This window comes from Heptranchias perlo, chromosome 8, assembly GCF_035084215.1.
Source record: "Heptranchias perlo isolate sHepPer1 chromosome 8, sHepPer1.hap1, whole genome shotgun sequence".
NCBI classification, from domain to species: Eukaryota; Metazoa; Chordata; class Chondrichthyes; order Hexanchiformes; family Hexanchidae; genus Heptranchias; species Heptranchias perlo.
Genome location: NC_090332.1, coordinates 71,853,339 through 71,881,045, shown reverse-complemented (window position 1 = coordinate 71,881,045; position 27,707 = coordinate 71,853,339). Strand labels below are relative to the sequence as shown.

Genomic DNA, 27,707 nt, shown 5'->3' with positions numbered 1-27,707 from the left:
CTCTTGATATGTATTCTTGGTCCTTAAACTCTCAGCTGGAATTGAAAGCTAATCAAATGTCTCAAAAGTGGGAAACAAATCACACAGCAGGGTAGTGACCAAAAAAAGTTGGCCCAGGGTATTGGGTAAATTGATTCAGTAGCTTCATGCCAGAGCCCTGGGTTCTTTCTGGCCCATGCAAGTCACTTTTTCACCATCTGGACAATCCTGTAGGCTACACATACCTCTACTCTTCCCCCTTCACCACATTATTGGAACCATGAAGGCACGCTGGTTCTGAATAAAGTGTCAACATCCTCCATGCTTTGTGAACGCAGTTGTTACATTTCAGGTTTTTGAAATACCATTTTCTTCTTTCAGTTGGTTTTACAGAACTTCTGGTGAATGAAGCTCCTCTGCCATGATTAGGAAGTATGTTTCTTACTAATTCTGCTCTTGCAGAGATTATGTAGCCTGAATCTAACAATAAATTGCCTACTGAATTTTATCTAGGGTTCCCACTAAGTCATTTGTCTATTAGAATGTGGAAATATCGCACCCCAGACCAGATTTACATGAGCTGAAATTGCTACTGTAATTATTTACACTTGAATTGTTTATTCCAGGAAATCATGAATAGTGGATGTTTTGGCAAGCCATTTCTTATCTCACAGCACTCACAAACTTCGCTTCTATTTGGAGAACTATGCTCTGATGTCATTTTAACAAACACAGCGGCTGCCCTCAGAGTACATAAATTAACCTTTTAAACCTCTGAGTTCTATTAATCCCAGTTCAGAGCAGTCATCTTCTAGCAGACAATTGAAGGGTCTAACAACCGGTTTAAAGTAGAGAACAGGCCGTGTAGGGGTTTCAAATAGGATGGTGAGGTTGCGAACAGTTTGGTTTGGCCTGAGACGGTGGCCAGAGAGGTGGATGGAATCGGTGATGAAGGAACGGAGATTGTGGCGTGGAACGAAGACAATGGCTTTGGTCTTCCCAATGTTTAACTGGAGGAAATTGTAGCTCAATCAGGACTGGATGTCGGACAAACAGTTTGATAACAAAGACAGCGGAGGGGTGGAGAGAGGGGGTGGTGATGTAGAGCTGGGTGTTGTCAGCGTACATGTGAAACCTGATGTTGCGTCTTTGGATGAAGCTGCTGAGGGGCAGCATGTAGATGAGAAATAGGAAGGGGCCAAGATAGATGCTTACGGGGTTTCAGAGATAATGTTATGGGTGCATGAAAAGAAGCCATTGCAGGAGATTCTCTGGCTACAACTGTATAGGTTAGCGTGGAACCATGCCAGGGCAATCCCACTGGTCATTGGAGGAGGATGGTGTGGTCAACTGTCAAAAGCTGCAGAGAGGTTGAGAAGGATGAGGAGGGATAGTGCACCAGGGTTACAGTCACAGAGGACGTCATTTGTGACTTTGATTAGGGCAGTTTCAGTGCTGTGGCAGGGGCCAAAACTTGATTGGAGAGGTTCACATAATGAGTTGCAGAAAAGATGGGCACTGATCTGGGAGCCAACGACAGGTTCAAGGACTTTGGAGAGGAAAGGGAGGTTGGAGATGGGGCACTATGTTGCAAGTACAGAGGGGTCAAGGGTGTTTTTTTTTGAGGAAGGCTGTGATGATGGCAGATTTGAAAGGGGGGGGGGGGAAACGACAATACCTGAGGAGAGAACACCCTTTATAATGTCAGCTAGCATGGGGGCCAGGAAAGGAAGTTGGGTGGTCAGCAGTTTAGTGGGAATAGGGCCAAGAGAGCAGGAGGTGGATCTCATGGACAAGATGAGCTGGGAGAGAAACTAGAGAAAAATGTGGGTTTAGGTCTAAGGCAGGGGGGGGAAGGGGCAGGGGCAGGGGAGAAGATTTTAAGGAAATGGTTTGGAGCGGAGAAAAGGAGCTAGGAGTTATCTTTGCAGGATTACCCTGGAGTAGTGAACAGCTTTGGCAGAGGGAAGCAGGGCCTGATAGTACTTGATGTGGTCCAGCCAGATCTGGTGGCGGATAGCTAAACCAGTTGTGCACCATATATGTTCACGTCTGGACCCCTTGGACTTAATGGATCGAAGATGGGGGGGTGGGGGGGGCTACACCTGGGGAACGCCCAGAGTGGGAGAGAGTGAGTAAGGGTTTTGCTGAGGACAAGGACAGCAATGGTGGAGATGAGAACAGTTACAGAGGTATCCTGGCAAATGGAGGGCCAAAGGTTAGACAGTTCGGAGTTTGAAAGCAGCATTGGAAGTGACATGGGAGAGATTTTTTTTCCAGGGGTGGACACAGAGGATGTGGGGTAGGAAGGGGGATGTTGGTGGAGAGGGATACAAGGAAGTGATCAGAGATGGCCTTGTCTGTGATTGAGATGATGGGAATAGAGAGGCCACGTGAGATGGTAAGGTCGAGGGGGCGGCCGTGAATATGGATAGCAGAGTTTATATAGAGGAAGAGATTGAGAGGACAGGAGGGAAGTGAACTCAGAGGAGTGAGGGCAAGGTTAGTTGTGATGGAGTTTGAAATCACCGAGGATGAGAAGTCGCTCAGTGCAGAGGTTGAGGGAGGAAAGGAATGAGTATATCTTGTTGAGAAACTTGGGGTGGGGCTTGAGTGGGCAGTAGAGAGCGAGGATTTTGAAGGAGAGGGGTGGAACAAGGCGAGGTGCTCAAAGGAGGAGAAGGGGACAGACGAATGTGAGATTCGGTGGTAAGGGCCACACTGCCATCGTGGCAATTTGGGTGGGGAGGGGGTGGAAAGGATAGCCAGGCAGGAAGGCTTCAGTAAAGAGGAAGGTGTCGTCATCTGTGAGCCAGGTTTCCGTCAAGGCCATGATGTCAATGCAATCTGCAATAATGTCATGGATGGCAAGGGCCTTGTTAGCAAACTTAAAAGGATAGAATTTCTGTTTCAAAGAAGAGTCTGTTTACGTGATTGGTACTGGCCTTATCAGGATGCTAAAGTCACATACTTCAACATCAACAAAACTAGTCAATACCTGATGATGCTGCCTTGTGACCACCTGTGATGGTGTTTTGATTTGCTCTGTTAAATTGGCACCAATTCCTGCCATAGATATTCCTGACGAAGGGCTATGGCCAAAAAGTTAACAGTTTTCGTTTCTTTATAAGTGGTGCCTAACTTGCTGGTGTTTCCAGCGTTTTCTGTTTTTGTTTCAGATTTCCAGCATCTGCAGTATTTTATTTTTGTTTTCTAGTTAAACTTGTTTTGTGTTCCTGAGCTGCAATTTTTTAAAAAAGTGACCATGATATGAAAGTTCTTTGGCCATTGAGTTTGTTACTAAGAGTGGTCCCACTGTGTAACAGCTAATTTCCAGAAATAGCTATTAAAATGTGCGTTGTCAACATTAACAATGTAATCCTGCAGTTTTGATGTCTATTGGAAGCGTTTAGTTTCACTATAATTTGAATAAAATTTATTAAATCAGTAAGAAAAGTATTCAAATCTATTGAATTTTAATATAGATTTTTTTTCTCATGATTAAAGGGAGCAAATATTCTTCTGACAGATAATGGCCATGTGAAATTAGGTAAGAATGTCTTTTTTCTCCCTTTACAATTAGTAACTTGTTAACGAGTGACTGTTGCTCAGTGGATAGTTGGAATTCACCTGTACAAATTAAGTTGGGCTCTTAATTCATGCAGTTTTTTTTAGATCCAGGAAAGTTTTTCTGTCAGGCATAGAATTTGAAGACTAGGGCACAGAATTTGAAGTTGAGGGTGTCAAAAGAAAATGGAAAGGAGGAAATTTAGGTAACTTTTTTTTAGTTGTGGAATAGATTACCAGCAGGGGTGGTAGAACAGAAATCAGTGGCAGGTTTTTAAAAAGGACTGGATTAATTCAGATTAGGAAAGGGGATATACAGCTATTAGTTCCAGAATTACGGCAAGGAAACTAATGGGAGATTTGGGAGATGGCCCAATAGTCGTCTGTCCAAATGTGTTACTATGCAAGGGGGATTGTTGCTTTACTGTTACAAATGCTACTTAAGTTAATGATTTATATATAATCTTAAACTTAATTTATTAAACTTTTTTAATGAAGGACTGCTGAACTTGGATTGTAAAAATTCCTTCAAATGTATGCAGGCTAATTAATCCACATCTCTGGTGCACGGAGTGATATTCATTATTTTTAAGCATAAGTTATTCTCGACAAAACCATTTCTGCTTTTCAATTTGTAAGCAATTGGTTTTCTTATGGGAATAATATGAGGACGTCCAATGGGAGATGTTCAGTAAAACAGACTGCTGATCATTAATCCTTAAATAAGGATGCTCGATGTGTCTAACCTTATAATTCAGATGTTCAGGGTTGAGAAATATTCTAACAAGCCTGAATCACAATGCATATGTATTGTTCTAAGTGACCCAAAACTCTTCAATCTTTAGTGAGTGGGGGTGGCATAGTATTGTACAATGGTCATGATTTTAAATGCGCAATATTGGGACACACTAATCTGATGTCATGTTGGTTGCAGTAAGGAGCTGAGCATTATGTTTGAGATATAGGTCCAGGGCAGTGATCCAACAGGGAAGATTGAAGGGGCTATAAGTAGCTCAGATGTATTTTGCTATTCATAAAATTGCCACATTTCATTAATGCCACGAATATCCTACCATTCACATTTCAGCTGATTTTGGAGTTTCTGCACAGATTACTGCAACTATAGCAAAAAGGAAGTCGTTTATTGGTACTCCATATTGGTAAAGTTGACTTTTTCCTATAATTTTCTTTATGTCTTTATAGAATCATAGAAAGGTTACAGCACGGAAGGAGGCCATTCAGCCCACTGAGTCCGCGCCGGCTGTATGCAAGAGCAATCCAGCTAGTCCCACTCCCCTATCCTACCCCTGCAGCCCTGCAAATGTTTTCCTTTCAAGAACTTATCCAGTTCCCTTTTGAAGGCCACGATTGAATCTGCCTCCACCACCCCCTCAGGCAGTACATTCCAGATTCTAACCGCTCGCTGTGTAAAAAAAGTTTATCCTCATGTCACCTTTGGTTCTTTTGCCAATCACCTTAAATATACGTCCTGTGGTTCTTGACCCTTCCGCCAATGGGAACGGTTTCTCTCTATCTACTCTGTCTAGACCCTTCATGATTTTGAATACTTCTATCAAATCTCCTCGCAACCTTCTCTGTTCCAAGAAGAACAACCCCAGCTTCTCAGCCTATCCATGTAACTAAAGTCCCTCATCCCTGGAATCATTCTAGTAAATCTCTTCTGCACCCTCTCTAAGGCCTTCATATCTTTCCTAAAGTGTGGTGCCCAGAACTGGACATAATATTCCAGTTGTGGCTGAACCAGTGTTTTATAAAGGTTCATCGTGACTTCCATACTTTTGTACTCTATGCCTCTATTTATAAAGCCCAGGATCCCGTATGCTTTTTTAACTGCTTTCTCAACTTGCCCTGCCACCTTCAACGATTTGTGCGCATATACCCCCAGATCTCTCTGTTCCTGTACCCCTTTTAGAGTTGTGCCCTCTAGTTCATATTGCCTCTCCTCATTCATATTTCCTCTCCTCGTTCTTCCTACCGAAATGTATCACTTTGCATTTTTCTGTGTTAAATTTCATCTGCCACGTGTCTGCCCATGCCACCAGCCTGTCTATATCCTCTTGAAGTCTGTCACTATCCTCCTCACTGTTTACTATCCTTCCAAGTTTTGTGTCATCTGCAAATTTTGAAATTGTGCCCTATACACTCAAGTCCAAGTCGTGAAAGTAATAATATTTGATGCTTTTGATATTAAGATGGATAAGTACAATGCATGGTATTATTGCTTCAGTTTTTCTGGTCAGCCAGCTTCCTGTTCTTGGGGTTCATTTTGATGCATGCTAACATATATCATATGTAAAGAAAGAAGTTTCATTTATATAGCACCCGTCACATCCTCAGGACATTCCAAAACACTACACAACGATGCATTGCTTTTTGAGGTGTAGGCAAACGAAGCAGCTAATTTTGCGCACAGCAAAGTCCTACAAACAGCAATGCGATAAATGACCAGTTAATCTGCTTGTGATGTTGGTTGAGGGATAAATGTTAGCCAAGAAACTGGGAGAACTCCCCTGCTTTTCTTTGATAGGTGCCACTGGATCTTTTACATCCACCTGAACAGGCAGATGGGCCTTCATTTTTTTTTTGAAGACCCATTGCCTGTCGTCTTCAACATCCTCTGCGAAACCCAAATTGATCTTTGCCAAGACAGTGTTCCGCTTTTGCTCTTAACCTTCTTGTAAGTAATCTTTGAGGCATGCAGAATCAAACTGATGGTATGAAACTTGTCACATTTGCTAGAATTTAGTCTTTTTTCCAGAGGTATTATGATTACTCTTTGGTAGTTCAAGGAATATTCTGCAAATGGGGGTGCCGGAGATCAACCTATTTACATCCGTAGAGAATCATCAGCCCTATTGGCTCTACCCCATATTCGGTAGCGCATCCCTGTGGAAGTGAGATGGCCTTTCCTTTTCCTGGACCTGCATATTTCCATATGTTTTTCCTCCCTTTCCCCAATTCCCAAGGTGTTGTAGAAGGCATGTGTGAACCAGGTGAAATTCATCTGGACATACTGGTCTGGTCAGAATAGTTGTTGATGATGAGAGCTAATCTCTACTCTGCATGCAGGCCTTGCTGTAGTAGTAATAAGAGGAGGGGAGCGAGGCTTAGATCTTGCACCCAGAGCCAGAATATTTTCAGCTTATTAAACACTGTTGATATCTGGACCAAGGTCTTCCCTCGGTGGTTGAAACCATACTCAATTTAAAGAAAACTTCATTAACCGGCTTATGGTGTCAAATATTGAAAGTTTGTGTAATTTTGTGCGGCTAGATCTGTTTATTTTTATTCGTTCATGGGATGTGAGCGTCGCTGGCAAGGCCAGCATTTATTGCCCGATCCTAATTGCCCTCGAGAAGGTGGTGGTGAGCCGCCTTCTTGAACCGCTGCAGTCCGTGTGGTGATGGTTCTCCCACAGTGCTGTTAGGAAGGGAGTTCCAGGATTTTGACCCAGCGACGATGAAGGAACGGCGATATATTTCCAAGTCGGGATGGTGTGTGACTTGGAGGGGAACGTGCAGGTGGTGGTGTTCCCATGTGCCTGCTGCTCTTGTCCTTCTAGGTGGCAGAGGTCGTGGGTTTGGGAGGTGCTGTCGAAGAAGCCTTGGCGAGTTGCTGCAGTGCATCCTGTGGATGGTACACACTGCAGCCACAGTGCGCCGGTGGTGAAGGGAGTGAATGTTTAGGGTGGTGGATGGGGTGCCAATCAAGCGGGCTGCTTTATCTTGGATGGTGTCGAGCTTCTTGAGTGTTGTTGGAGCTGCACTCATCCAAGCAAGTGGAGAATATTCCTTGTAGATGGTGGAAAGGCTATGTGGAGTCAGGAGGTGAGTCACTCTCCGCAGAATACCCAGCCTCTGACCTGCTCTTGTAGCCACAGTATTTATGTAGCTGGTCCAGATAAGTTTCTGGTCAATGGTGACCCCCAGGATGTTGCAGGTGGTGGATTTGGCGATGGTAATCCTGTTGAATGTCAAGGGTCGGTGGTTAGACTCTCTCTTGTTGGAGATGGTCACTTGCCTGGCACGCATGTTACTTGCCACTTATCAGCCCAAGCCTTGATGTTGTCCAGGTCTTGCTGCATGCGGGCACGGACTGCTTCATTGTCTGAGGGGTTGCGAATGGAACGGAACACTATGCAGTCATCAGCGAACATCTCCATTTCTGACCTGATGGAGGGAAGGTCATTGATGAAGCAGCTGAAGATGGTTGGGCCTAGGACACTGCCCTGAGGAACTCTTGCAGTAATGTCCAGGGGCTGAGATGATTGGCCTCCAACAACCACTACCATCTTCCTTTGTGTTAGGTATGACTCCAGCCACTGGAGAGTTTTCCCCCTGATTCCCATTGACTTTCATTTTACTAGGGCTCCTTGGTGCCACACTCGGTCAAATGCTGCCTTGATGTCAAGGACAGTCACTCTCACCTCACCTCTGGAATTCAGCTCTTTTGTCCATGTTTGGACCAAGGCTGTAATGAGGTCTGGAACCGAGTGGTCCTGGCGGAACCCAAACTGAGCATCCGTAAGCAGGTTATTGGTGAGTAAGTGCCGCTTGATATCACTGTCAATGACATCTTCCATCACTTTGCTGATGATTGAGAGTAGACTGATGGGGCGGTAACTGGCTGGATTGGATTTGTCCTGCTTTTTGTGGACAGGACATACCTGGTCAATTTTCCACATTGTCGGGTAGATGCCAGTGTTGTAGCTGTACTGGAACAGTTTGGCTAGAGGCTCGGCTAATTCTGGGGCACAAGTCTTCAGCACTACAGCCGTGATGTTGTCAGGGCCCATAGCCTTTGCTGTATCCAATGCACTCAGCCGTTTCTTGATATCACGTGGAGTGAATCGAATTGGTTGAAGACTGGCTTCTGTGATGGTGGGGATATCGGGAGGAGGTCGAGATGGATCATCCACTCTGCACTTCTGGCTGAAGATGGTTGCAAATGCTTCAGCCTTGTCTTTTGCACTCTCGTGCTGGACTCTGCCATCATTGAGGATGGGGATGTTCACGGAGCCTCCTCCTCCCGTTAGTTATTTAATTGTCCACTACCATTCACAACTAGATGTGGCAGGACTGCAGATCTTTGATCTGATCCGTTGGTTGTGGAATTGCTTAGCTCTGTCTATAGCATGTTGCTTCTGCTGTTTAGCATGCATGTAGTCCTGAGTTGTAGCTTCACCAGGTTGGCACCTCGTTTTTAGGTACGCCTGCTGCTGCTCCTGGCATGCTCTTCTACACTCCTCATTGAACATTTTACCATGCACGAAGTTCATTATGTTCTAGAGTATCCGCATTTTGTTTGAGCTAGTTCTGAATTCCCATTGTATTTGAGTGCATGTGGCTGGCATTCGCAGTTGTCCATGAACCATCAGAGAATAGAGTAGTTGTTAAGACAAACCCAGGGTTTCTCGCTAAGATGATCTCTGTTTCATTTGCGTCAGGAAATTGTTGTACCCTCTCTTAATGCATCGCCTCATCATTCGGATGAGATTGTAGGCTTCGCTGTGTAGATGTGCACATAGCATTTATTTTTTTGTTTATCACACTTGGGACTTTATGGAGTCTTGGCGGTTAGTTGTGTCGTAGAATGATGTTGGGTAACTCAGTGACATAGCCAGGTGGCTAGTAGAGTATATTCTCCATTGTTACTATTTAGCTAATAAACTTAAGTGGTCCAGTTAACAGCCCTATTCTACTCGTTGCATTGCTACTTCCTGATCTTCTCTTAGGTTTCCATGGACAACGTCTGCGAAGCATTGTATGTGTGGTACCCCTCACATTGCTGTTTAAGTTTGGCCAACATTCGGCAAGGTTTTTGGTGGATCTGTTTGGCAGCAGCAGTTGGAGTATCTCAGCTAAGGTTTTCATTGTTCTGACATACTATGGTTTCTACAATGTGAGAGTTGCCTGAATGCCAGAGAAAGATTAATTACCTCATAAGGTCTTCATTATTCTTGGAATGGTAGCATCTGTCACACTCCACAATCTCCCCCTACCAACCCTTCAGGCCTTGCTGGCTCATTATTTGTTTTACGGGTAGGGAAGCTGTTTTAGCTTATCAGCCACAAAAGGGCTCTTGTTCAGCTCCTGGGCTTTTATGTGTTGCAAGACTCCGAGGAGATCACGTGAGGGTGATTCCCCAGAAGCAATGAAGAGTGAACAAATTCCTATGTTGTTTGAAGGACGTTATCATTCAAAGAATTCTGAATTCCCTACATGGTAGGTAATTTTATTTAATATTCTGCATCCTTCTCACTTCAGGAGTTACGCCAAGCATGATTGCCCAGCACGGAGAAAAATTGCAGGGAAGGTGTCCTTTTATTAGATGACATCCACCTTACCTCTGCTGTGCAGTATATAAAATACCCATCTGTGAGGCCTATTGGTTTATTTTTCCTGCTGAGAAACAACTCGTTGATACTTTTATATCTTGTTTACGATTTAAAATAAAATTACTAATCAGATTGGGATTAAATGCTGATCTAAATGCAGTTGTATTTTTATGTTTGCCAATGGGCACGACAGCTATTTCCATGGCCTCTCATCCAGATTTGCTGTGGGTTTTCCTGCCATACCTACCAGCAATGCCATGAACATCTGAATCCTACTTTGTAGGCTGTGTGCATGACCAGATTTGCATGGCTGTGCAGAAACTTCTGTTGATGCTGCCTTGCCTAAGGTTCCTGTTCAGCTCAGGTGAGAGTTGACACCTTGGCCTCTGAGAAGGCCCAGGTGAGTCATCGTTGATCGACACTTGCACTGAGGGTGTGTGTTATTGACTACTCCATTGGTGCTAATTGAGATGAATGAGTGACACCCATTCATCAGAACACCTTCATCTTGTTGATCAACACTAATGGAGCTGATTTTAGTGAAGTGCATAACTGGCCATGTCATTTAGTTAGCGACATCTATAGAATTTATACTGGAAGAAAAGTTCCTGAGTCATTTTCAACTGCAAATATTAAACAAAAAATGAATTGGTCTGATTGGGAAAATATTTTGATTTTATTTCTATTTTACGTGAAAATCTTCAGGCAAAAGATCAGTTTAAATTGTGAACTTTATTTGTTCTCTAGGATGGCCCCAGAGGTTGCAGCTGTGGAGAGGAAAGGTGGATATAACCAACTGTGTGACATCTGGGCAGTTGGCATAACTGGTATTGAGCTAGCTGAACTTCAGCCTCCAATGTTTGACTTGCATCCAATGAGGTAGGAACTGAAACAAGTCTTGTACTGTTAAAGTTTTAGCATATAAAGACTTGCCCTCTCTCTATACTGGCTAAATATTTTCAGTTACTTAAATGTTGGTTTCACGACACACCTTGAAAGGATGCTACTGCCATATAAGGGACTTGTTGCGCAACCCAATTTAGTGAAGTCGTAAACTCTGAAAAGGCTGTTGTAATAAGTTCAAGATAAAACCTCTGCAGCAATGCAGACTCAGGTTTTGTACTTTGACACTTGTTCAGCAATTAAAATAATTTGACCATAATGTGATTGGCGCAGTGTTATTGTAAGCTCTTTAAACAAATATGGTAGTCATTTTACCAGTAGCAGTAATGGAGTGAGGTAGTGCATTTTGGTAGGAAGAATAAGGAGGCCACATATTACTTGGATAATAGCCTAAATGGGATAGAGGAGCAAAGGGATCGAGGCGTACAGATACTCAATTCACTAAAAGTAGCGATGCAGGTTATTAAGGACTTACAAAGGCAAACCAAGCACTGGGGTTCGTTTCTAGAGGGATAGAATTGAAAAGCAGGGAAGTTATGTTAAACTTGTACAGAATCTTGGTTAGACCACACTTTGAGAACTGTGAACAATTCTGGTCTCCATATTATAGAAAGGATATAGATTTTATTCACATGCCAGAAGCTTATAATTTTGAGTGAAATGAAGAATGAAACTGATCAGCATCGTGAACCAGAAAAATTATTGATTTTCATTTTGCTATAAACATTGGTCTTATACACAGGACTACCAATGGTTTAGCAGTCTTGAGGATTTTCTTTTTAATTACACAATTCACATTTCAGAAATTATATTTTAGTATCAATTACTGACCTGGGAATCTACAATGTCACCAAATGACATACACCTTTTATTAGTTCTGAAAATGCATGGAACTTTTCAGGTTGGCTAAGGTCCATCACAGTGAGTGAATGCTGCCCGATAAACTAATAAATTACTGAACTAATCTGAGACTTGAAGGGATGCATTTTCTTTTAATAGTAAGGCCAGTTTCAAGCCCATGGAAATCTACAGTGATGTGGTTTTTCTAGAATGTGATAAATCAACAAAGTCCAACATATGCAACCTTTTCATCAATTATGGTACATGGATCTGGCCCCCTACTCCAAAAGGTTTATTTTTTCTTCCATTCAAGCACATTCTTCTCCTTACTGTTGTGCGCTTTCCTTTTGAATGCTGCAACTGCTAGGGGCTGGCTTAAATTCCTTATGCCTGAGTATAAAGATAGTCCTTAATGTGAGCTTTCTTTACTTATTTACCCTATCAATTTCCTCCATTGTTTTTACAAGTAATTTATAGTTTAATTTGAATGATAAGCATGAGCATGAAGAAAAATCCAAAATTACATACAAATTATTTAGTGAACAAAAGGTTAATAAAATTATATGCCTTTAAAATGATCTTACTTTCTGTATATATTAAAGCTATGCTGTTAACGAGGTTTCTAAACAGCTAGCAGATATGAAAATTAAACAGTCGTTTTTACGGATGATAATGAATGCAGGAAGTGCCCGACCATGAAAATGGGCTAAGAAGGATAGAATCATAGAAGTTTACAACATGGAAACAGGCCCTTCGGCCCAACATGTCCATGTCGCCCAGTTTATACCACTAAGCTAGTCCCAATTGCCTGCACTTGGCCCATATCCCTCTATACCCATCTTACCCATGTAACTGTCCAAATGCTTTTTAAAAGACAAAATTGTACCCGCCTCTACTACTGCCTCTGGCAGCTCGTTCCAGACACTCACCACCCTTTGAGTGAAAAAATTGCCCCTCTGGACCCTTTTGTATCTCTCCCCTCTCACCTTAAATCTATGCCCCCTCGTTATAGACTCCCCTACCTTTGGGAAAAGATTTTGACGATCTACCTTATCTATGCCCCTCATTATTTTATAGACTTCTATAAGATCACCCCGAAACCTCCTACTCTCCAGGGAAAAAAGTCTCAGTCTATCCAACCTCTCCCTATAAGTCAAACCATCAAATAAAGTAGCATCCTAGTAAATCTTTTCTGCACTCTTTCTAGTTTAATAATATCCTTTCTATAATAGGGTGACCAGAACTGTACACAGTATTCCAAGTGTGGCCTTACTAATGTCTTGTACAACTTCAACAAGACATCCCAACTCCTGTATTCAGTGTTCTGACCAATGAAACCAAGCATGTTGAATGCCTTCTTCACCACCCTATCCACCTGTGACTCCACTTTCAAGGAGCTATGAACCTGTACTCCTAGATCTCTTTGTTCTATAACTCTCCCCAACGCCCTACCATTAACGGAGTAGGTCCTGGCCTGATTCGATCTACCAAAATGCATCACCTCACATTTATCTAAATTAAACTCCATCTGCCATTCATCAGCCCACTGGCCCAATTTACCAAGATCCCGTTGCAATCCTAGATAATCTTCTTCACTGTCCACAATGCCACCAATCTTCCTGTCATCTGCAAACTTACTAACCATGCCTCCTAAATTCTCATCCAAATCATTAATATAAATAACAAATAACAGCGGACCCAGCACCAATCCCTGAGGCACACCGCTGGTCACAGGCCTCCAGTTTGAAAAACAACCCTCTACAACCACCCTCTGTCTTCTGTCGTCAATCTAATTTTGTATCCAATTGGCTACCTCACCTTGGATCCCGTGAGATTTAACCTTATGTAACAACCTACCATGCAATACCTTGTCAAAGGCTTTGCTAAAGTCCATGTAGACCACGTAGGGATCTTATGCAATCCCAATATGAGGATACAGGATTTTTAACTGTCCACCAGCAGATTCTCCAGAATGATACCAGGGCTTAAAGGGTTAAATTGAGGACAGGTTGCTTAAATTTGGCTTGTATTTTTTTTTAGTTTAAAAGATTGAGGGGTGATCTAATCGAGGTGTTTGAAATGATAAAGGGATTCGATAGGGTCGATACAGAGAAACTATTTCCTCTGGTGGAGGGAATCCAGAACAAGAGAACATAATCTTAAAATTAGAACTTGGCCATTTAGGAGTGAAATCAGAAGCACTTTTTCATGCAAAGGTTGGTGGAAATCTGGAACGCACACCTCCTATAAGATTGTGGATGCTGGGTCAATTGAAATTTTCAAGTCTGAGATTGACAGATTTTTGTTGGGTAAGGGTATCAAGGGATAGAGAGCAACGGTGGGTAAATGACGTTGAGGTACAGAACAGCCATGATCTAATTGAATAGTGGAGTAGACTCGAGGGGCTGAATGGCCTACTCCTGTTCCTATATTCACCAGCAGTCCTGGAACCTGTGCAAAAGGACGTAATAGTCAAAAAGCCTTCAAATTACTTCATGGAGAATGTATATGTGGCTGAATACTCTCTGATTCAACATATGTACCCACTATCTAGAAATAGACGATATCTGCTGACTTTTCACATTTGAAGGATTAATTACATAACCGAAAGCAATCCAAAACCAAAGAGCTTTGACATTGTTGAAGAAGTGCGCAATTCTGACGAATGGCTTGGGAAGGCTAACTTTTTGTCAGCCTTTTGTCATCTCAGCTAAAGTCTCACCTATCCATGACATGCATACACAGATACTGTGAGAGTGTTAAAACTATGTTCGTCGCTTCTTTGCACTTGATGTGCAATTTCCTATTGAAACAAGATGTCATGCAGGATAATTACTACTGATCAGTTTATGTTTTAGCTTATTCTGCAACTTGATGAATCTAAACCAAGTCATTGCATATTTGGCAAGCCTAATGGAATTTTTTCTTCCTTTATTCTAGTGTAGACCTTCATAACAAAACCTTCCTTTTCACCCTGCCTCATTCTTCAATCTTTATGGGTTAACCAATGGATTATTCCTGTCCCTAAGCTCCCTCCCATAACCTCTCTACCTCTCTTCCTTTAAGACCCTTCTTGAGGTCTACCTCTGATCGAACTTTTGGTGACCTGTCCTAATATCTCTTTGTGGCTCGGTGTCAAATTTTATCTGATATGGCTCCTGTGAAGTGCCTTGGGACATTTTACTACATTAAAGGCGCTATAAAAATACAAGTCGTTGTTTGTCTTAATGTTATTTTTATTACAGATAAATGCAAATGTAATTTCCTACACCCACCACACAGCGTACAATTTCATCTCGACAATTTCCTAGTGGCTTTAATCATTTCTGTTAGCCCTTAAAAGCTTGGTAAGCACCCTTTCCATTAGTTACTCTGGGCAACAAGGTATCTCAATGTTCATCCACCCAGAAGAATGCTCTGGTAGGTCAGCTCAGTTGTAGACTGGTTTAAGATGAAAAATGCTCCAGCATAATCTCTGGATTAGGGGCATAAATGTTCGCAGAATTTAGGATGTATTCTACCCCTAGCTATTCTGCTTCCACCCTGACTATTAAACCTTTATCTGCTTTTGTGGCCACCATGAAAGCAGAAACTGACGTGTACCCCTCTGTTGTGGGTATTAAAGCAAACAGAAGCCCCTTGCCCAATTTCTTTTTAGTTTTACCTTGTTGCAAGACAAATGTTGTCTTGTGCAGAAGTATGGTGATATATTGAAGTCAATTTAAGTGAGCAAGTATTACACCTACTTTACCGATCCATGAATCCCTCTTGTATTCCACATATAGTTTTTAAAAAAAAATTCTGGGGCCTGAATGGCAAGTTAGTTGTTTCGCCAATATGGTGGTTGTTCTATGATATCAGGATTTCTTCCAGGTGAAATAATCAACAACATCATCTAGTGTACACCTACACTAATATTGTGCTAAATAAATAAGTATTCTACTACAAGTATTTACTATATTCCCTTCTATCCTCCAAATATCACATGAACCCTCCTGCGCCCCTCCCAATTCTCCCAGTGGGGAATACAAATAAAGTTAGCCCGGTTGCTTCCTTCCACCGCCCCCCCCCCCCCCCCCCCCCCCCCCGCTTCCGCCCCAATCAAGAAAAAATTAAATTAAATTGTTTCACCTCTCCCAGCCAGGAAGGCAAAAAGAATGGAATTTAATACCACCCTTCCCCCACCTCCAGTGGAGTTTGACCCAATTAAGTTGCAAATCTACAGGACTCCTGCGTGCTTCCTACCTCTCTCCCCATAGATATCTGGTGTTTCCTGAATAAATATAAACCACTTTTGAACCTGCATGAAAACTGGGATAGCTGCATCTCCAAGTAGAGTTCCCAAGCCCTCGCTGTGATGGCAGGATCAGGAGACCCTTACGGAACATTAAATTGGAAGGAACAACTAGGCACAATAAGATGGAGGAGTAAACAGGGCACAGGAAGGCATATTAGGGAGAAATTAAAAGAAAGAACGCAAGAAGCATGGTATGAATTTGATAGTGGGAGTTTATCCCTCGCATCTAAGTTTTTATTACATTCTCACTCCCGAAGTTTCCAGTGCGCCAGAAGAGAAGTAAAGCTAAAGAATATATATTTGGAATAATTGAAGAAGGAAATAGCAGTGAAGGAATTAAAGAAACATGAACCACAGCAGAGAATAGTAGGGGCAGAAAAGTAAAAGACTGGAAAAACAAGCAACCTGGGGGTGAAGCAATTTTTAAAAAAAATTCAATGAGTTAAGATACAAAACGAAAAGTAGGGAACAGTTGCATTATTCATAGATACTTTTGATGCATTTGCATTAATATATAGGGAACAAACACAGATGAAAATATAGGAGGTGGCAATGTGCCCCGTAGGAATGTCTGATCAGGGCATTTCAGTCGTTCCCTATTTCACTCACCGTAATTTTGGTCAAATCAGGTCCTGAAGCAGCCAAGCATCAGCTCTCCATTCTTAAGCAGAATATAGATTTGATCATATAGGTGACATCTCTGTTCAAAGTTATAATCTGAGTCTGTCTGGTTTATTTTAGGGCTTTGTTTTTGATGACAAAAAGCAACTTCCAGCCCCCGAAGTTGAAGGACAAGATAAAGTGGTAGGAAACATTTGTGCATTTGTTTGTTGTCTTAGACCTATTCAGTTTCCAAATTGATTCACTACAGAATGTTTCTTTTTCAGGTCAACTAATTTTCATCACTTTGTAAAATTAGCACTTACGAAAAATCCCAAAAAAAGATCTACTGCTGAGAAGTTATTGCAGGCAAGTATAGTGCGTTTTGTGATATTACTATATATATATGTATTAACATTTAAATAATTCCCTTATATCTTCAAATTCTTTTTCAGCACCCATTTGTGGCCCAGTCTTTGAGTCGTACACTTGCTATTGAATTGCTTGATAAGGTGAACAACCCAGATCATTCCAGTTACCATGACTTTGATGATGATGATCCTGAGGTAAAATATATTTTTTGGACCATATTTATGAATTTTTATTTTGTAATCTGATCTAAATAATTTCTTTAGCAGCCTTGGGACTAATTCTATTTTAAGCAAAATTGTTGCAATAGAAAAAAAATGGGAAAATAGAAACCCCTCAGGTTTTAATAAAATGTCCTTTTTATGTAATTGTTCCTATTTGATTTGTTCAGTGAACACTGCTGATTTGCATGTTCACAAAAAAATATTTGCTTAAATTTTGTGTAAAATTGTGCGTCCTAGTTTATTTTAAAAAAGAAGCTGAGCTTCTGGAGCAACACTACCTCTGTTTAGGCTGTTAAGGTGCATGCAATAGGAATGTCCCAATTATAAAGGACATGCGTTGCAAATGTTGTCCAATGAAAGTATTCCAACTTTTATGTAGTAAGGTGTCAATTCATCATGAGTTCCTAATGCAGGTGCAATGTAGTTATTTTAAGTGGCATTCAGCAATCTAATGACAGTTAGATTTGAGGTCGAAGATCAGCCATGATCTTATTGAATGGCAGAGCAGGCTCTAGGTGCCGTATGGCCGACTCTGCTCCTATTTCTTATGTTATAATAAGATGGAAAACTGCCACTTTGAGGATGGTCGGAGTGGGGGTCACGTCATGTTCAAGTTTTAGAATTTTCTGCTCTTACTCAATTCCCCGTAAATAAATTGGAGAAGCAGCCGATTTCTTCATCCAATACTTGGTCTTTGTTCCTTGGGATTGTTTTAGTTGTTTTGTCATAACCATGCTGTGCATCTATTTTATACTCTTGTGAAAAATCTAATTGGCATCCATCTACATCAGAGTAGTCGTTGAACTAAATGCCAATAAAACTTTTTTTTATAAAAGTGATTAGATGCCCTGATAGGGAATGTATTTATAAATTAGTAATCCCATTCTGGACTGTCCTAATAAATCAGTTTCAATTTTAGAATTGGTGCTAATGCAAGTATTCATCAACACGCCCATTTGCTAGTATATATAATTATGTATCAGCTGTAATGAACCTTAAAAACAAAGTGGAATTTTTAACTGACAAAAGATTATAAAACGTGTTGTCTAATCACACTAGTAATGAATGCAAAACCAACCTGTCATTGCTAGGACAGCATGCAGCCAATTGGTGCAAAAGAATAAAGAACAAGGAAATCATAATCTCAAAAGTACTATGACAGAATTTGTCACTGCCTCATCTTGTTTGAAGAAAATTGTTGTTTCTATTCATTTAATTGCAAAAGATGAGTGACACAATCTGAAACTGATGTCCAGGGATACAGAAAACTGTACGGGCCAGATTTTGCTGTGAGCGTCCATTAGACTTGCACATGCCTATAGACTTTCTATGGGGTTTTGCACGGCAAGTTACAGTAGGTTGGAGAGCCAAACAGCACGGCTCCCTCTGCAGGACATCTGGGACCTTTGTGAACAGGGCAAGCAACTGTGTCTCTCCTTAACCAATCAGATTGAAGCAGTTAATGAGCAGTGCAGAGTCTGAACCAAGAAGTGTAAGTTAGAATAGTGAATTCAATGTAAAATCAGGTACAGAAAGCAAACTGAAGAGAGGGAAAGAAAGATTGGATTAAGAGAGAAATAAAAGAGACAAAGAAAAAGTTTTTAAAAAGTTATTTAAATTTAAAAAAAATCTCTATCAATAATTAAAAACTGAAGGAATGAGACCCCACGCTTGTAAAAGTTAATTTTCAGTGTCAGAGAGGTTGTTTAGCAATAATTAAGACTTACCACGCTGTTAAAAGGGTACTTAGACTGGAATGGACAAGCTCAACTCTTTGTAGTGCGTTTAGTCCGTATCTACGACATCAGTACAGGAACTTCATGCCATTCAATACACTTGAATGGTGAGGCAGACAGTGAGGTTTAGTCTTCACGCAGCTTATGGAGGGGCAGCACATCTCGGACAGCAAGTTCAGGATTTTCACGTTTAACTGCACATGTGCACTCGCCAGAAGTTGCTGCCTGATTTGGCTGAGGGGGTGGTCATATTCTTCCATAGTAAATTTGGTGTATCACATGCAAGAATAGCTTATCACAAAGAAAATATCAAACATGTTGTATAAACATAGTTACAGGTCAATATAAGCCAAGCAATAGAAGTCTCCTCAGATCTACCTTGTGTGTTATGGATTCTAAGTCATGTCGGGAACTGATCTGTAATAGAGGTGTGATACTCCTATTGGTTAACGCAGTTTTTTTGTGTCAGTGGAGACAGCTTTACCCATACTACTCAGTGAGAGAAGAAACTTCTCTTATCAAGTTATACAGCACTTTTAAACAAAAAGAAGCATAAAAAGGAAAAGGTGACCAAGCAAGCAAGAGAAAAATAAGAAAAAATGTTAAAGAAAGCAAGACAAATACAAAAGTGAAGAAGGAAAAGCAAAAGGGGAAACAAAATGCTAGATTGACCGACTGCTCAGCAACACTCACCATCAGGCTTTACCAAGATGTGAGTAGCCCCTGTGGGAAGGATCACTAAAATTAATCTACAGCTGGGAGAAAAAGAGGAAGGATTCAGAGCTGCGTGAAAATCCTCCTGTGAAACCAGACTTTCCTGAGGTGTTGGTTGAGGGATGGATGTTGGCCTGGACATCGGGGAGAACTCACCTGCTTTTCTTCGAATAGTGCTTGGGATCTTTCACGTCACCTGAGGCGGAAGATGGGGCCTCATTTTAACGCTTCATCCCAAAGACGGCACCTAGATTTTGTGCTCGGGTCTCTAGAGTAGGACTTGAACCCACAACCTTCTGACTCAGAGGAAACTTGATTAAGGATTAATATATCATACAAGTGATAGGGATAAGTGATAGGACCAACTTTAGAACAATGAAGAACCATACCTGCAGTCCGTAAAATATAATCAGATGAACAAGAAAATAAATTTGTTTAGGTTGCAAGAGACATGAATTCCATTTTGACTGGGACAGAATCAGAGAATCCTTTCAACTAAAAATACAAAAAAGTGAATGCGTGGGGTATGGTGATTTAAGTCCGTGCGACTAGTGTGTTTGAAAAGTGATATTTAGAACTTAACCCAAATATCATCGACATGCATTCAAGGGAAAACTAAATATACCCGACATGCATTTAAGGGCAAGCTAGATAAGTATATGAGGGGTAAGGTTACCCTGATAGTGTTAGATGAAGTCGGGTGGGACGAGGCTTGTGTGGAGTATAAACACTGGCATCGACCAGTTGGGCCAAATGGCCTGTTTGTGTGCTGTAAATTCTATGTAAAAGAAAAAAATGCACTTAGCCAGTCACTTAATGATTATTTAGTTCTTTGGTTAATAGAATGCATGTTCTTTTATTGGATAATGTCATCCCTTGTTCGACCCCAGGCAATACTAACAGGATTGAAGAAAATTTTAAACTGGGCTTGTTATTCACATAATACTGTCTGCATGTAGCACTCCTATATCTGCCAGTCAACAATTAGATAATGTAGCAGAGTAACTGAGGCCCTGATCCCCGAATCGGGGTATGGCCCTTTTAAGGAGATTTCCCCATTAAGAGGAGGGGTATGGCCCTTTTAAGAGACCTCACCTTTAAGAAGTAATTAAGGCTGGTGTAGGTGGAGATCTTCCCCAGTCAGGTGAGAGGAAAAGGGAGAGGTCAAGAGAAGTAAAGGGCCACCCCTGAACAGAGCCCCTGAAGAGGAAGCTGGAAGGCAGCTGGGGCTGGCCTGGGCTCAGACCTGCAAAGAAGCTGATGAGCTAAAGGCCAGTTGCAAGGCAGCTGCGGACAGCTGACTGGGACTGGGACAGGGACAGTGTAGTAGACGTTGCCAAAGTGTGACTTTGTGTGGAGTGAATTAAACGACAAGTGTTTTGAAGCACGAATTGGTCAAGGACTATCGTTTGTCGTACGAAGAAGATTAGAGACAGTAGGACTCTGCGACAATAAATATTTGCATCTTATGACTTGCTGTAAAGTTTTCCGTTCTATCTGCATTGAGCCAGAAGAGATTTTTCTCATACCCTTCTTATTGAGCTTTTACTGCGAAGGTTCTTGTTTTTATTTTCGGTTCTGCTATATTCTTGTTAATTAGAGAGAAAACCCAATACTTGCCTGTCAACTCCATCTAAGATTTGTGCTTTTAGCTATGGGCTTGTGTTCCATGAGATGAATTTTGGTTGCATTAGGATTTGTTGCCTTTATTTCTAATTTGCACAAGGAAGCAGTACATAACTATTGGGTGGGTGTGTGCCCTCTAAATTTTAGAGGAATGTAACTCCTTAGTCATCCTGATAAATCTGTACTAGCACAACATCTGAATACCATATTAATCTGGCATGCTGTTCATGTGAACAAGTTAATTTTTGTTAAAGCTTCTATCATGGAAAACAACCTTTGTAGTTGTGGTCCTTGGCCTTTAGAATTAGTAAGTTACAAGCATTTGTGGGGGTTTGGGTAGTCCAGTGGGTTAACAATGACCTTTTATCTCTGAGATTGGGTTCAGATCTAGTCCATGCTGATGGGATGAAAGTGTCTTTTGTCTGACACTTAATGAGAACATAAAACTACATCCATGTTTTCTTCCTAAAATTGAGTTTCATTCATCTTGGGAGATAACAGGGCAGAAAGGTTTACCTGACAATGCAGACTGCTTTATTTCGAAGGAAATAATATGTGCAGAGTAGAACCAAGAATGTTTGCCAATTTAGGCAGTTAATTCAGTGTCACCAATCACTTAACAGCATTTTGTTTCTTAGCTGGTCTGGAATGACCAAGAAAATTTATAAAACTCATTCTACTTGTACTATGTCCATGCCAAGGGCCAGTGTGCAAAAACCTTCTGACATTAATTGCATTCAGCTGCATATGACATTACTTTTATGATGCGCGTTTGTTTTCGCTGAACTGTTCAAGATGACAAGTCTTCTGATGCTGCAGTGCACCAAGCTGGCCTTAATATTAAATCGGGACAATTTCCATTGCCATTTTCTGCCCTATTTTGGCTGAATTCATTTGTATGGGGTGGTTTGGCAAATGAGTGAACATGTTAATTACCTATCTTGGGTATGGTTGTCTTCAGTATTGTAGTTCAACCTGTATATATGGTGTGCTCCCTAACCACCTACCCTTTCTGATTTGGTGCAACTTGAAGTTTTGTGTTTTTAAGCTTCCTCAGTCTCTGCGCAGACCCCTTGCACAAAAAGCTGAGGTATGTTCCAGAAGTAGAGCTTTGTTTACAATATTGGAGTGCTTGTGCAAGAATAACACTTGCCCAAAATGGCTCCTGCAAGGTGTTACACTTTTACAGCGACAGTTTTCCACTTTTCCCACATTTTCAACAGTGTTCATTTTTACAGTCAAAGAATTAGGACGGTGTAAGCGAGGTAGGTAATTAAAGTCCATATTTGAATACAGACCTGGAATCCAGAACATACTGAAATGTTCCTGGAACTTGAGTAAATTTAAATGTTATGGTACCTGTTTACAGACTCCAGAGGAGCTCAATAATTTGATCACTGGCACTTCTAATGCCAGAAGACCAGTACTACAACATTACGCTAGTGGACAGACAATAAATTGACCGAACTGGAATATTGAGTCTTTGGCCAATATTGCCGCAATAGTTTTCCATTTCATTGGTGCAGTAGCCCTTAATGCATACATGATCTGTTATGAGTCGTGACTAGTGAAGTAACTGACATTCAATACAGTAAATGTTGGAAGCCTTTACAGCTAAAGAGTCTGGTTTCAACCCTCATCTCCCCCTCCACCACCAAAGGATTCTATTGCTCTGATCCAGGCATAACTGTAATTTGATAACATGAGAATGTGTTGACTTATAGCAAATTTGAAGCACAATGCAGTATTCTGTTTGAATGTGTTTTAGCACATTCTGTGTATGTTTTACCACATTCAGTTATTTATATGAATTGAATCCTGATGTGCTCGGTGGCGTGCAGGACTTTGAAACTTAAATTGTGGATTCAAGCCCCACCACAGGACTTGAGCACATAACGTTGGCTGCCACATCAGTGCTGTACTAGGGGGTGCTGCATTGTTGGGTGCTGTCTTTTGAAGAAGGCATAAAACTGTGGCCTGTTTAGGTGGATGTAAAAGATCCCATGACCCCTTTTTTTAAAAAAAGAGAACAACAGAGTTCTCGTGGTGTGCTGGCCCACATTCCTCCCTCAACCAATGCCTCCAAAAACAAATTAACTTTTCTTTCATTTGTTGCTTGTGGGACCTCATTATGTGCAAATTGGTTACTATGTTCGCTGACAAAACAACAATAACTACACTTCAAAAGGAACTCAGTGTGGTTTTGTCAACTTAGGCACCCATAATGCCAGCTGTTTTCCATGACGCATAGCTTTGCAAGATCAGGAATTCTTGCCCACAATTTGTTGCATTGTTCGATTCCTCCAGAGCAACAGTGGCATCAAGTGGAAGCTTAAAACAATGCTGAGGGGCAAATTGGAGAAGAGTGGCTCTGTGAAATGGGGAGGGAGGGAAGGAAGAGTGCCAGCATGAACTCGGGAGAGGGGATGAAATTGTGCCAGTGTGAATGGGGTGGGGGAATAAAGGGAAGACAAAGTGAACTGGGGTGCAAGGGTTTAATAAACAATAATTTTGCGACAGAGATTATCAATACACATCGCAATAGCCTGCGATTCTTTGTAAAAAAAATGAGGCAAAATCCTAGCAGTTTTGCCATAATTTTCCAATGGCCCTGCTCAAAAATTTTATCAGTGTCTTGTATATTTCTTTACACAATTTAACAATTGAGATGATAGCTTAACTCCCCTGCTATGGATCTGTGGAAATGTATGCATGAAGGAGCAGCTGAACCCTACAGAAAATACTTTAATTTCCTGAGTGTCTCAGCAACTCACTAATTCTAAATTCGGTGCTTGAGCCAAGTATATAATTTAGTTACTGACAGAGCAGGACTATTCTGTTACTGTCAGCATCATTCCCTTAATGGCAGTAGGAGCTGGTGACATGTGACACTGTTTGTTCTTAAAGCTGGAATCTTTAGCTTGAATTGGTTCTCAAAAAAGGGAAAGATACTCAGCACTATTTTGTTTTTTAAAAAAACTAAGTCGGGTGAGTTTTTTTCATCTGACATATTTTGTCTTTTATGGGTCACTCAATCATCCCAGGATAAGTAGTCAGCGATAGTGTACATGTAATTCTTGCTCAAAGACCTCTCCTGGTGCACCTTCCAAACTGGTTGTGGGTACCTACGTTTGGATTGGCCTTGAGCTGCTGTCTCCCAAATATCCAACCCTTTTAGCTCTTCCAATCACTTAGTGGGTAAAGACAGTGCAACCTGGCCTGTACTGATGTAGCTGGGGCAGCAGTTGAGGTTAAATGATGGGCTTCAGCCTCCCTGAGCTAGGTATGGGGAAGAAAATCAGCAAAGAATCCCATTTCCTGACCTTCTGATTACCCTGCTGGACAGCACACAATGGATATTGGATGAGAGGTGACCACTCGATGTCTTAAGCTCAAAGATAAAGACTGGCCCTTGGGCGAGGTATTGCATCATTAAAAGAATGAAAGGCATCAGTGCTTTCTAATTCAAGGTAACTGTATACAGCAACCCCTCCCTCTCTTTTACCAGGGTCTACCTACTGCCTCCTTCCCCCTCATTTCTTTTGCCAGGGTCTACCTTTGACTCCTCCCCCTCCTCATATCAAAAGCAGGTAACAGAAGATTGCTTTTCACAAGAAAATGAATCTTAAAGTGGCTGCTAATTATCAAAGAATATTGGCCATTTTGAATGTACAGTCTGAGTGACTTGCACCTTTATTCATTGGCCTTTTTAAAATTCAGAATAGCAGGGCTTGCTGTTTCCTTTTTCCTGCCCCAGTAAACACAAAAGTGAATATTATCTCCAAACATGGGAATTCCAGTAATTCTGGAATTTATGGTATGTACTGTTTGCAGTGTAACCCTCCCTGACTCCCATTTCAGAGCTTTCAAATGTCTGAAATAGTGGGAGATGGTTTTTAAAAATAAAAAAAGTTTCAATATTTGTTTTGGCTCCACTCCTTTGCAGATAATTTGTCCCATTGGATTCCTGAAGTGACCTTACTGATCCAATGACATCAGCTAGCTCTCTACAAGTAGGGTGAAAACTTACTCTAAAGGATACTTCTTCTTAACCCATTTTAAGCCAACCATGTGGTGGCAAGACAAGCTCTTCTAAAATGCACAAGTTGAGGTTTTGGGTTTTTAACTACAATCTCTTTGGTTTCAGTGAACCTGTGAATTTACTACTTGCTCAGTTTCCTCTTCCTATCTGAGGGCGGAAAGGGAGAATCGAGCAACATGTGCTGCAGAGGTTGAAAATATATAAACTTAAATCAGAAAATCTTAAAAGCCCCGGTTTTAACCTAACATGCCCAGCGAGAATGTGGCGGGTTTGGGTCAGATGCCTGATTTACGCCTCAATCGATTTTACACTTCATTGAAATCAGGCGTGATGTAAATCGGGTGTCTGACCCAAACCTGTTACATTCTCGCCGGGCACGTTAGGTTAAAATTGGGGCTTAAATTTCTAAAACAAAATTTGGTGTAATCTATCAAAACATTCTAGACTGACAATTTATATAATTGTTTACAAATATACAGGAATAATAGTCTTCTAACAAAGTGCTGTAAGGTACTTGGGTCTGATTTCAGTTTATCTGTTAAATGCTTTTTGAATGTTGGTGCTCTTGTAGGGTTGTATATGTGGTTAATATTATTGTATTTCAGTAATCTGAAACTTATTTTTAAAATTGTGAACTGAATTACAATAACATTTTCCACTCATTTATTTGATGTACTTTATTTTATCCCTAGATGAATTCACATCCTCTTTTATTGTGGTTTTCCTGTTTTTTGTGTTCCTCCCAACTCAGCTTAAATTTTTGGGGATCTTTTCTCCTGCTTCTCCTCTTGCACGCCGAGCCCCACGTTTTGCTGCTCGTCCTAAGGTACTTTGTTGATATCCAGCAAAGCATCCCATTAACCTCAGCTGTATATTTGCTTCTTTGGATGATACTGCAGCTGGCCTATTGCTGCAGATATACAGCTGTAAAAAAAAAATCATCCTTCTAATCAACTCATTCGATAGTTTTTCCAGATTTTACAGTGGTTTTATAAACATAATCATGCTTTTAACTAGCTCGATTGCAGCAAAAATCTTCATATCATCTGCAAAAGCTTGGCACTGACAATGCTAATGCAAATTTAATACTTTTTAAAAAAAAAATGTGTACGCTATCAAACCTTATTACAAACTTAAAATAATCCTAATCAGTGAGTTCATCATACCAAGGTTTAAGCTCTCACCAGAACTAGGAAATAAGTTTGCACTAAAGTTTGTAACTATGATATTTCACTGCATGCAGTTGAAATATGATAAATATGGCTAATTTTACAAGAACCGCTATGCTTTTATTACTGTGCTTAGATTTGGATTTATGTGCAGTGAGGTTGGTGCACTGGAATGTTTATGGTGTGATCAGAATTATTTGGGTCAAGTATGTGTTTATCTAGATTTGACTGGAGTAAAAACCTGACACAGTGGGTTCATCTTGAGACCAATTTTTATTTTCAGGGGTGAAAAAAAAGTTTTCTAATATGACTCCATCTAGTTGGAGATCTCTGTGATACCTTAATTGTTGGCCATTTAAAAAAAAATAAGTTTACTTAAAATACTTAAATGATATGCAGCAAAGTATTAGGAGCAGGACAATTTTGTAGTTTTCTTAAATAGCACGATCTTTTCTCCTTTTACTTCACCTTTTCTGAAGGCTGTAAAGGTGAAACCTTATTCTGAGATAAAGTAATAGCCATCTTTTGTCATTCCTTAAAAATAAACATGTTGGGGAATCTACTTTCTGCACTTGCCAACTCTTGAAAATTGTCTGTAATGTAGTTGATCTTAACCATAATATTTGAGGTGGCAATAAATGACAGTTATTGCTTGGGAAATATTGCAACTCATCATATTTGATTTTTCTTAGAGTTGATCTTAAGTGAGACCCACTGTGTAAGTTTCTGGAAAAAAAACAGGCATCAAAAATTTTTAATATTTTAACATTTATAAAATCAGATTATCATTAGTTTCAAAATGGCTACTTACAATTTTTTTTCATTCATCCCAACCAATTCCACACAAATTGATCTGAATTTAGGAATATGACTTATGTTTGTTTTTTTGTTCACGGCCATGATCAGCTGGAAGTTGGTGCAGTTGAGGTGGATTAAGGTGGGCAGGATTGGGCTTCTATTGTCCTTCTCCTCTCCTTTCTTGGATAAATAGAATACCCTTATTCGCTGCAGTGCTACAGCTACTGGTATTAGCTGCGATTTGATTAAATTGAAATATCTGAGCAAGCAGATGTGAGTGATGTGAAGCCTCAAGATTTGAACCTGCAACTCACCAGTTGGGACACAAGAATTTGTGTATCGCTTATACTACCAGGCTGTGTATACTCCAAGCACATCTGTTTACACAAAGCAACAGATTGTATTAATGCGGATCTAAACAGTGCAACTTTAGTCAACACTGCATTTCATCACCATCACTGCACCACTTGTCCACCTTGCATAGA

The 27,707-nt window shown here is 40.8% G+C and overlaps 1 protein-coding gene across 5 annotated transcripts in view; it reads left to right on the top strand.

Annotated features, from left to right (window-relative positions):
- The window catches only part of LOC137324685 (mitogen-activated protein kinase kinase kinase kinase 3), a 233,859-nt gene that overhangs the window by 123,595 nt on the left and 82,557 nt on the right, over positions 1 to 27,707 (top strand). For 4 of the 5 annotated variants that reach the window (XM_067989274.1, XM_067989272.1, XM_067989275.1 and 1 more), the window contains exons 7-12: positions 3,487 to 3,529; positions 4,634 to 4,706; positions 10,652 to 10,783; positions 16,686 to 16,748; positions 16,832 to 16,913; positions 17,000 to 17,110. In XM_067989274.1, the coding sequence (XP_067845375.1) occupies positions 3,487 to 3,529; positions 4,634 to 4,706; positions 10,652 to 10,783; positions 16,686 to 16,748; positions 16,832 to 16,913; positions 17,000 to 17,110 (504 nt within the window). Of the gene's footprint in view, positions 1 to 3,486; positions 3,530 to 4,633; positions 4,707 to 9,728; positions 9,792 to 10,651; positions 10,784 to 16,685; positions 16,749 to 16,831; positions 16,914 to 16,999; positions 17,111 to 27,707 lie in introns of those variants that run through there. The other variant, XM_067989276.1, reaches the window with a different exon arrangement.